Here is an 11,283-nt window from a genome sequence, read left to right as displayed (position 1 = left end):
ATCAACAAAAGCAAAACGAGGATAATGGAATGTAGTCAAATTAAGTCGGGTGATGCTGAAGGAATTATATTAGGAAATGAGACACTTAAAGTAGTAAAGGAGTTTTGCTATTTTGGGAGCAAAATAACTGATGACGGTCGAAGTAGAGAGGATATAAAATGTAGACTGGCAATGGCAAGGAAAGCGTTTCTGAAGAAGAGAAATTTGTTTACATCGAGTATAGATTTAAGTGTCAGAAAGTCGTTTCTGAAAGCATTTGTATGGAGTGTAGCCCTGTATGGAAGTGAAACATGGACAATAAATAGTTTGGACAAGAAGAGAGTAGAAGCTTTCGAAATGTGGTGCTACAGAAGAATGTTGAAGATTAGATGGGTAGATCACACAACTAACGAGGAGGTATTGAATAAAATAGGTGAGAAGAGGAGTTTGTGGCACAACTTGATTAGAAGAAGGGATCGATTGGTAGGACACGTTCTGATACATCAATGAATCACGAATTTAGTATCGTAGGGCAGCGTGAAGGGTAAAAATTGAAGAGGGGGACCAAGAGATGAATACACTAAGCAAATTCAGAAGGATGTAGGTTGCAGTAGGTACTGGGAGGTGAAGAAGCTTGCACAGGATAGAGTAGCATGGAGAGCTGCATCAAACCAGTCTCAGGACTGAAGACCACAACAACACTGTCCGTAATTACCTCAATACCGAGGATAAAGTATTTGGACAAGGTAAAGTTTGTTAGCTGTATTTGAAAGGACTATTATAACCTGGCATGTATTATCCAGTTCTCATGTGCACCCAATATTTATTATTTTGTAAATAATAAATAGTCATTTACTGTTGTGCGTTTCAATGGGTATAAGAAGTCGATTGCCTTGTATTGTATTGTATGGAATCGGGGACCTAGAAACGACGGAGAGGCTTCGTCCCCGTCGTAGCCCTGAGTGGTACTCAACCTCACAAGAGGCTACAGCAGTCCGCCCCCCCCCCCCCCTCCCCCCGCGCTCCACATACCGATAACAGGGTTATTGTGCGGTTCGGCCCCCAGTGACTCCCCTCCCCCCTCCATATGTTTGCGTGATAGATTAATTATGGTGTACACGTACGCGGAGGTAGTTTTTGCACAGAAATCACCGACATAGTGTAACTGAGGCGGAATAAGGGGAACCAGCCGGCATTCGCCGAGGCAGTTGGAAAACCGTCTTAAAAACCATCCACAGGCTGGCCGCACACCGGACCTAGACACTAATCCGCCAGAGAGATTCGTGCTGGGAACCGGCACGCCTTTCACCCCCGGAAGAAGTCGATTACAAAAATATTTACACAACTGCTTTTGTTAAGCTCTCCCCTCACATGCCACATTGCTAGAAATGATCTAATTGTATTGAAAAGGCTCTCTCCCTTTTTTACCACTCATTCCAGACTCTCACGACATTGCACAATAGCAACAGAACACGTACTGCAAAAATAGCTGTGGAAACATAGCATCCAACAGCATATATATATATATATATATATATATATATATATATATATATATATATATATATATATATATATTATGAGGGGTACAATTGCAGATATTTTAATAGTGGCTGAGAACAATGTACTGGACAACACTGTATCAGAATTTACTTCATTTGCAGACTAATAATTATAGCTACTAGGAGAAGAATGTTTTTCGGTTGATACCTGTGGCGAGAAGAAGCCGTTAATGTTTATCTTCTCCTGGGCGGCAGATCAAGTGTTGAAGTGTTGACCTATGGACGCAAAACACTTTGCCTACAATGAGAGGAGTAGTCCACTTGGTGCAGTTATGACGATGCAGAAAACTTAAGGTAGAAAAATTATATGACTTTTATTAATTATTTGCATATTTTTCTATAAAATTGTTTGAGAACGTGCAAACTTTGCGTTGTTACAAAAACAAACATAAAGAATGATTACTATAATGCTTTACTAGTAAAGCACAGAGAAAATTGTCACCCAGCCACAAAGGATAATGTGCTAAAGAAAATAATTCTTTAAGGACAAATAATCATAAAAAAGTGAAAAAGAATAAAAAATTCCATGGAAAATAGTGCAGGCTCTGATGAAGTATTGGAACGTACTTTACGGTATTTCGACGAGAATAACGTGAACGAACGACTCAAACTGCGAAAAAAAACTGCGCTGCATCTGCTGTGTATATTGTTATAGTCTCCTGTAGACTCAGTGCTATTGAGATAGAAGTAGATGAAGAGAGCAAAGCTGTGGTTGTGGAAGGTGGGTACATCTCTATATGAAATTTCTTTCTTGGCATGTATCTGTTGTTCTGGAGTCATTCTTTGCAGCTTCACAGCCCAAGCTTTGACAGATGGCATCGTGTCGCTTCCGGTGGTAAGCAGGCACTGACGGGCTAAAGTTAGGATCTCCTCTTGAATCGACAGCTTCTAATTCCTTTTGACTGGAGACAATGAACAACCTGCATCCTCTGTTTGATTGACCTGCAGTAAAGCTTATCAGTAATGAGAATGACGCTGAATTGAAAGCCCAAACAACTTTTCTTGTTTCATATGTTACTTCAATAATGAGGCTAAAGTACATTGGGAAGATAAACCATGTTAGTATCGCTTCAATGTATTTTGATAAGCGGGCATACGTATTTTATAATCTGACATATTTAATATCAACAACTGATGTGTATTTCACAGGAGTGGTTCGTCCAGGCCATCTGCAGATTCCAGTCTGTTGCCGAGTTCACTACATCTGGTCAAGAAGAAAACTCATTTCATCGAAATACCACAAACAATACTTCATCCGGGCCAGCACCTCTTTCCGAATCCTAAAGGAAGTCATTCACAAGATGTGCGAAATTGTCGTCCATAAGGACGAATTCCTCGGCATTATGCTGCCGATATGGTTACATTCACGTATCGCACAGCCGTTACGGCGCCTTCCATGACTACCAGCGGCATACACCGTCCCACATAATGCCGCCCCAAAACAGCAAGGAACCACCACCTTGTTGCACTCGCTAGACAGTGTGTCTAAGGCGTTCAGACTGGCCAGGTTGTCTCCAAACACGTCTCCGACGATTGTCTGCTAGGTGACATTCATCGGTGACGAGAAGTGATGCCAATCCTGAGCGGTCCATTCGGCTATGTTGTTGGGCCCATCCGTACTGCGCTGCATGGTTTCGTTGTTGTAAAGATGCACCTCGTCATAGACGTCGGGAGAGACGCTGCGCATCATGCAGTCTATTGCGCACAGTTTGAGGCGTAACACGACGTCCTGTGGCTGCACGAAAAACATTATTCAACATGGTGGCGTTGCTGTCAATAATCCGAGCCATAATCCGTAGATAGCGGTAATCCACTGCATTAGTAGCCCTTGGGCGGCCAGAGCGAGGAATGTCATCGACAGTACCTGTCTCTCTCTGTCTCCTCCATGTCCGAACCACATCGCTTTGATTCACTCCGAGACGCCTGGACACTTCCCTTGTTGAGAGCCCTTCCTGGCACAAAGTAACAATGCGGACGTGATCAAACCGTGGTATTGACCGTTTAGGTATGGTTGAACTACAGACAACACGCGCCGTGTACCTCCTTCGTGGCGGAATGACTGTAACTGATCGGGTGTCGAACCCCCTCCGTCTAATAGGCGCTGCTCATGCATGGCTGTTGACATCTTTGGGCGGGTTTAGTGACATCTCTGAACAGTCAAAGGGGCTGTGTCTGTGATACAGTATCCACAGTCAACGTCTATCTTAAGGAGTTCTGGGAACTGGGGTGATGCAAAACTTTTTTTGATGTATGTATGAAAGCCACCATATATGGGCGTCAACTGAAAGCCTCTGAAGACGCTGCGAGTGTGACGTCATGGCGTTCTTCCATTTCATTGGCCTATGTTGAAAAGAACTTTCAGAAGATATGCTTGATGTTGCTCTACTCCTTGAGAAGAAAACCCCAACATACTTTTTCCGCGCTATGAGGTCAGAAACTCGGCATGGTCAACACTGAAGTTCAAATGCACGGTCAGTGTGCCTATGGCTTAAGGTTACGCAACAGATTACAACTGTAGTGGGCACGGGATCATCGGCATTGGATCGTGGATCAATAGAAGCGTATCTCGTCACACCAGGTCGATGATTGTGTCCGAATACGCCGGGTATCTACGTAAACGGGTGCTCGAAACGCGGTCCGGTTTCGGCAATATTATGCTGTGGGGACATTCACTTGGACTTCCATGGGACTAGTGGTAGGAATCGAAGCCACATTCAACAGCTATGAGCTACGTGAATAACACTTAAGATCACCTGTTGCGCTCCATGCTTAACTCCTTGATGGTGATGGAGTCTTTCAGCAGGCACTAGACCAGAATGCTGCTAGAGAGGTTTCAGGAGCACGACAGCGATGTCTCGGCCACCACATGTGCCTGGCCTCGACCAGATGGAGTACATCTAGGGCACTGTAGGGCGCCAGCCCCGCAGCCGCCGACCACCAGCTTGTGATTTACGGTAATCGTGTGACCAATGTGTAGATGTCTGGTGTTATATACCTCCGGAAACCTACAGAGGAACTGTCGAACAAAATGTGGAATTTGTTGTGGGACATCGCCTCAGTCCCATTAGGTTCATGAAGTTCCATTATGTGACGGCGCTATAGATATCCTTCAAAATATCGTCTGAAACGGAGGTGCGGTCCAAACTGGGAATTGCATTGTGTTTCTTTTAACGGAAAACTAAAACGTCGCAGATGTATACAGGCCCTTCCAGAACGTCTAGGGAGACCTGGCAGTGAACAAAAGCACGTCGAGTAGCTGGGCGGGGCATCTGTCGTCATCTGAACAAGGTAGCGCTAACCTGTCGAACCTCCCGCGTGTCGGCCGACCGCACACAGCTGTGATTCCCGCAGAGTTGGAACTTGCGAATACTCTCAATCGAGGTGAGTTCAGCGAGTTCGTCTCCACAAAATGCAAACGAAAGTACCCTTTTCCATGAAAGCGCAAGGCCTCACATGAGTCTGCTCACCCGACAAGAACGCACAAACCTTCATTGGATTGTTCTTCCCCAACCTGCAGCCCTTAATCTCGCACCTTCCGACTTCTCTCTCTTAGGCCAAGAACTGATGCACTCTGCAGGAAGCATTACGAGAGTGGTGGCAAGGTTGTTGATGTAGCAAGACGTTGGCTCTGAAGTCGATGAATAGAGTGGTACGAAGAAGGCATACAGGCTTGCCATGAGGTGGCGCAAGGCCGTCACATATGTTGAAAAATACGGTTCTGAAGCCAAAAGAGTTGGGAGAAATATGGTGTATTGAATCCTGAATAAACCGAAATTGGTTTCAACAAGAAAATGTGTTGCATTACTTATTGAATACCTCCCGTATTTCTTTTTCTGATATTGTGACTGATAACAATACGACCATCTTCAAGATGTCAGCAGCTGTCACTTCTGCAACGTCGGAACATGCGAAGACTATTATTCAAGGTGATCGACGGATCACAATCAAATACTTCTGTCGGTAGTGCTGGTACACTCGTCCACCAGTTGGAGTACTCAAAGGTGTGTGCCCGGATCACGCACCTCCCGACTTCCATCTGTTTGGTCCAATAGAAGATGCACTCCACGGGAAGCAATATGTGGATGATGTCGAGGTTATTAATCTAGCAAGACACTAGCTGAGACTTTGACCAGTAAAGTGGTACCAAGTGAGCATACACTCCCTCCCAGAAGGTGGCATAAGGCCGTCGCGTTGAACGTAAATTATGTTGAAACATACGTTCTGTAGTCAAAAGAGTGAGTAACAATATGGTGTATTGGAATACTGTATAAAACCAACCTGATATCAGAAAAAAATGTGTTGCATTACTTAATCAACTCCTCTAGTATGAACAGACATGGAGGCATGCACAGCGCCAATGAGATAGAAGACGTTAGGAAACCTATCACCTTGGTGCAGTATCAAGTGAAAAGGTAAGAGAGCATACACAGCCACTTTTGAGTAAGATAACAGAACTTGTTACAGACTGTGAAAACTTTACCAGGAAAAAGTAAGGATATACTGAAGCAGTGATTTTCAGATACCTCGATGGTGTGTCTGGAGTACTCACTAGGCTGCCTAACCACTTGGTAGCACTATTATGTGAATGCGATGTTTTGTCAATTTGGAGTAGTGAAGACATTAAAAATACAATTACATTCCTCTTCGAACTGCAGAATAACATGAATTTGTAGTGCAGTGTTCCAGAGAACCACGAAGGACTATGTTAATAGAATTAAACACGGTACTGAGTGTACATCTCTTTCCTTTCTGAGGAATAAGTTGTTAAAAACATGTCGGAGGGAATGTGTTCAGTGCAGAGCACACGAATAACATCTGTACTCGTCCAGGGAATTTAATACAACTGGAGCAACTGAATCAGCTAGCTGAGGACGTATGGGAATCTGATGGTAAGAGACGAGAAGGGAGCAGCTCGGCGTTAGTGGTGGAGTAAGATGGAGGGCCTCCGGCCAGGAAGTGCATCTGGGAAAACGTTAGATGTTTCAGATGTCGCCGTTATGGTCATTTTAGCCATGGACTCTCCGGGTAGAGGTGGATGTCCCAATAGATGACGGTGGAGAAAATGAGTCTTGTAAAGAGTGCAAAGGTGTTATAGGCTTTATGCTTCTCGGGTCTATTTTGTATGAGCTAGTGTTAATAGAGAACCGGCATGTGCACTGCTGGATACGGGCCGTTCTCCTACCTTAACCAGTCAGGGTTTTTATTTGTAAGACAAGAATATATTTATGGCATTATGCGGTCGAGCGTGCAAGGTGATCAGTTCCACCGAAATGCACTTTTTAGATGTTCTGGTTGTTAGATTGCGTTTACATAACGTCATATGGCGGTTTAAGGTCAGGGTTGTTCGTAGGTTGTGAGTTTCACTAATCGTCGTCCTGTTCGGTTAATTCCTAATTGCCCCGTGAATAGTTTCAAACTGTCACTGAATTTTGCAGATTTGTAGCTCCTTGGATGTGCATTCCGCAGTTGCTGAAAATCGCACTCGGGAGACATCTCCTTGAGTTGAGACATTTGAACTCGGAGCAGCGTGAAAATTTGGAGAATTTTCATAAAGAAATACGAAATTAGAGATGTTCGCACTACCCATTTCCGACTTGTAAGGTGCGGAGAGTGTAAAATCGAACTAACAGACGCTATTATGGCCAGGCATCCTCCTTATCATCTGTTTCCTCCGTAAAGGAACGAAATAAGCTTCTCAGTGAATGAGATGCTGAGAGAGGGAGTTATCAGGCTCACCTCGTTTCCACATTCCTCCCTACTTTTCTGGTCCCAAAACCACAGAGGATGGGGGTGCAACCTCTTACGGACTACCGCACCCTCAATAATAAGATTCTCCCACATTCTGTACCCTTGCCTGATTTGCACCCATGTATTTCAGGGTTGCAGAAGGCAAAAGTGTCCATTACCTTTGATCACAATTAAACTTATTTCCAAATGCCGTGGCTGAGTAATTAAAACCAGTAACTGCTTTTGTGACTGATTATAATCCTTTCGAATATAACCGGGTTTCTTTTGGCGTGTCCACCACCTCATATTTCGGATAATGTCGTTTCAGATTGAAAGTTTAGCATTGCATATGGCTATTCAGGTGATATTGTTATGTTAGTAAAAATTTTCAAGAGCATTTGGGTAATATTAGGGTGTTACTTGAACGTTTGAAAGAATCAGGATCTCCTATTAAGCCATGTAACGTGAAATACGCCCAGCCCGAGGTCTCCTTTTTAGCCACTTAGTTCCAACTGTGGTAGTTAGCAGCGACCAGGCACGGAAGGAAGAAAATCGTGCCTGCTCATCGCTTAAGATTGTGAAGGCAGTGGCTCGCTTCACAGGCACGGCGATCTTTTTTTTTTTGTTTGTTTGTTTTTTGTTTTTTCAAGAGTTTCCCCCGTTAATGAGTTGAGAAAAGAAAGGAGAAAATCTGAGTGAGGTCCGTCCCAGCAAGCATCATTTGAAGCCCTGTAAGTATGGTTTGTATTCTGTGCAAAATTCATCAAAGAATCTCTCTTACTTGTGTAGAAAAATGTACCTATAGCAACAAATGCAGCCAATAGTAAGCGAAAAATGACGAAATTTCACATGTAAAAAAAATTATTTTGTTGTGTTTTTGAACTTCAACTGCTATAAGTGTGAATCCCGAATCCCTCCTGACCATGCTGACAAAATTCTATGAATTTATTTGTAGAAGTATAGACAGTGGAAATTAAAATCTTCTGTGATGCCTTTCCTGCTCCAAGTCGGCCCGTTTGACGTCATATACCCTTAACTTACCAACCACAATCTTAGGCCCATGAGGTAAATGATGATCATATACATTTACATAGTTTGCTTAGTATGGCGCCTCAAGGAAAGTATTAAACTGTGGGCGAGCCGACGAAAGGTACGAATGGTTTTATTATTTACCCTTACAATGACTATGAGAATGTGATTCCCGAAATGGTATTTATTACAAAGCATCAAGTCTCCCTTATAGAAACTGCTTCAGCACGCAGTCTTTTTTTATCCATAGTTGTCAGCAACATATTGTCCGAAAACACGAATTGCTTCAAAGAATGGTGTCACAATGCTGAGGATGTCGGATGCTGGAGGGTCGAAACCTGTGTCTCCGCCACCAGGCAGTTCAATGCCGAAGGAGAGGTTCACTCCGGGCACACCTTTCACCCAGTCGTTGCTCACGCCAGACGCTGCATCTGTGAAAACATGGGTCGTCCAAACGGTTAGAAACACACATCTACTTATTATCCACACACATATACGTCAGTCTACAAGAACAGAGAACGAAATCTTAGAAATTAAGAAAAAAAAACAAATTCTTAAAGATTACAAGCCTCTTGGGATTGTCGGGCTCAACACAGTGCTATAGCATGCCGCTACAACTGCAAAACAAAATGGCACAGGGCTTTGATAAAGTGCATTATCGTTGTAATTCGTTTCTACATTACAGAGGGAACAACATTACAACAATCCATGCTGACCTGGTGGGAGTACGCAGGAGGAACATTTTGATTGCGTGACTCGCTGGTAAAATCTGCTCCCTTCAGGCCCATTTAGAGGAAGCAAGGAGAGAATTCATCAGAATCAAGGGAGACGGAGGAGAGGAGGATGGTCTGTAGTTGGCAGTTGGTTAGAAGTCAGGGAGAAACAGAACGCAGTATGAAATTTTTGTGACTAACACTAAAGACATGTATCAACCACAGCCACAAATAAGTGGAAAGGAGTCTCAAGTAGGACTTGGAGCAGGAAATGTGCAGCACACTTCAGCTGACAATGAACCCCTCCAGTGTAATCTTTATTAAGGCTCATTTGAAATTGTTATGTGAACAATTATTACATTAAAACTATTAGTTGCTGATGACTTACCATGTGCATCAGGAGGCTGACAGAAAATGAGTGTCCGGGAGGTGCAGAGATCAGCTTTCTATGGGATGTATGCGTTATACTTCACCAAAGAGACATCGTCGACAGTCAAGAAATGTTCAAAACAAATCATTAACTTGGACCATCAATACTGAATGAAAACTGGAGCGCCATCGTGATGACAAAGGCTCGCACCATGAAGATCAAAGGTGAACTTCTTGGCAGTTTACAAACCGTGCAAGGTGGTCAGCTATGTATCCACTCTCAAAGAGTGCACATAGAATCATATTGCTGTAACGGGGCGACGAAAACTGGTGGAATGCGAAACTGTTTGTCGTAGAGGTTATTGTGAAACTGGCTATCCTTTAAGGCGTAGCTGCAGATAGCGCGATAGTATGTTACAGGCACGGAAAAAGCAACTATCCAGAGACTGAATTTGTCCGGTCGTTCCAAATGACATGAACTGCTGTACCACACGCTTTTCAGGAGCGATAGTTTGCTATACAGCGATATGATATTTATACGCAGACCAGGAATCAAGAAAAAGTTTGTATTTTGACCAGCTATTGGCCAAACCCGCTGCTCTTACCGTAACTGTAGGTCTCTTACGCCCATTTTCCCACTCTTCCTTACTGTGACGTAAATATCACGTACTGCCCTTCCTATACTACGCATATTAAAAATAATCGTAGGGGGCAAAGCACTTCCAACTTTACACAGCTCAGAAACAACGTCCCAGTGGATTTAACATCTAGATTAACAGTCAGCATAATTGATGGTTGAATAACACTTAGCCGGTTTTTTGCTCTACTGGTTTTTATTTGTATCACCTAGTTTTCGGCTTTTTAGGCCATCTTCAGACAACTACTGGCTAATGCTTGGAAGGAGCTTGTATTCTTACGAACCAAACATTCTGGACTAAGATACAAAGCAATAAAAGGAGTAGTACAAAACTAATATCCTTTGATGTAAACAGCTTACTTAAAAAACATACCTACACAAGAGTGCCTTGGTATTCTGACAGAACTATTATACAGAGCTGGTGTCAACCCAGTACAAGTAGAAGACAAAATTTGTCACTCAAACATGTCTGAAAGAAAATTATTTCCAATTTGAAGGAACACTTTACAAACAGTTAGGAAGATTGGCAGTGTGGTCCCCTGTTAGCTGAAATATTCATCGAAAAGTTCAAAAAACAGTTCCTAGAAAATGAACCCCGCAGTAATAATATTAAATACTGGTACACATATGTAGATGATGTACTGTGTATGTCGACAGGTACCAACAGACAACTGAACACATTCCCAGAACATCTAAATCCACAACATAAAAACATAAAATTCACCATGGAGCTAAGTAAAAAAACCATTAACTTTTTTGACCTTAACGTAAAAATCACCACAGATAAACATACTTTCAAAATTTACAGAAAACCCACAACAGCAGACATAGTGATATCCTCATGTTCACAATACCCAACAACATACAAACATGCCGCCTTCCATTCCATGGCGCATCGCCTCACATCCATACCAATGTTAAAACATTTCAGCTTCTCAACACCAAATTAAAACGTTCCACTTCAATTTGTTTGCACTTATAGCGATCCCAGCTTCCTCAACCAAATTAAAACGTTGCATTAGGAGGTGTCTGCTTCGTGCAAAAGGTCTTGGGTTCATATTGACGACAACAAGTAATTCTTCATTACAGACGTTTATTTACAAACAGAACTGACAGACTTCACAGACTCAACAACTGACTCTCAGAGCTAACCGCACTGCATATCCGAACTGGCAACTCACAACTCCTAGGTGTATTAATATCTTTCCAAACAATGAGAGTCTTTGATAATGTTTTGTTTACAATACGATAGCAATTCACGACTTAA

General features: G+C 42.9%; 1 protein-coding gene across 1 annotated transcript in view; it reads right to left on the bottom strand.

Annotated features, from left to right (window-relative positions):
• Positions 1–8,413: 8,413 nt before the first annotated feature.
• The window catches only part of LOC126268058 (carboxypeptidase B-like), a 90,808-nt gene continuing 87,938 nt past the window's right edge, over positions 8,414–11,283 (bottom strand). Inside the window, exon 9 of the mRNA XM_049973492.1 lies at positions 8,414–8,728. Within this exon, the coding sequence (XP_049829449.1) occupies positions 8,538–8,728 (191 nt within the window). The 3' untranslated portion in view covers positions 8,414–8,537. The remainder of the gene's footprint in view (positions 8,729–11,283) is intronic.

Source organism: Schistocerca gregaria, chromosome 4 (assembly GCF_023897955.1).
Source record: "Schistocerca gregaria isolate iqSchGreg1 chromosome 4, iqSchGreg1.2, whole genome shotgun sequence".
In the NCBI taxonomy this organism is placed as follows: Eukaryota; Metazoa; Arthropoda; class Insecta; order Orthoptera; family Acrididae; genus Schistocerca; species Schistocerca gregaria.
The sequence above is the reverse complement of the archived record's forward strand: the minus strand, read 5'-3'. Positions and strand labels throughout refer to the sequence as shown.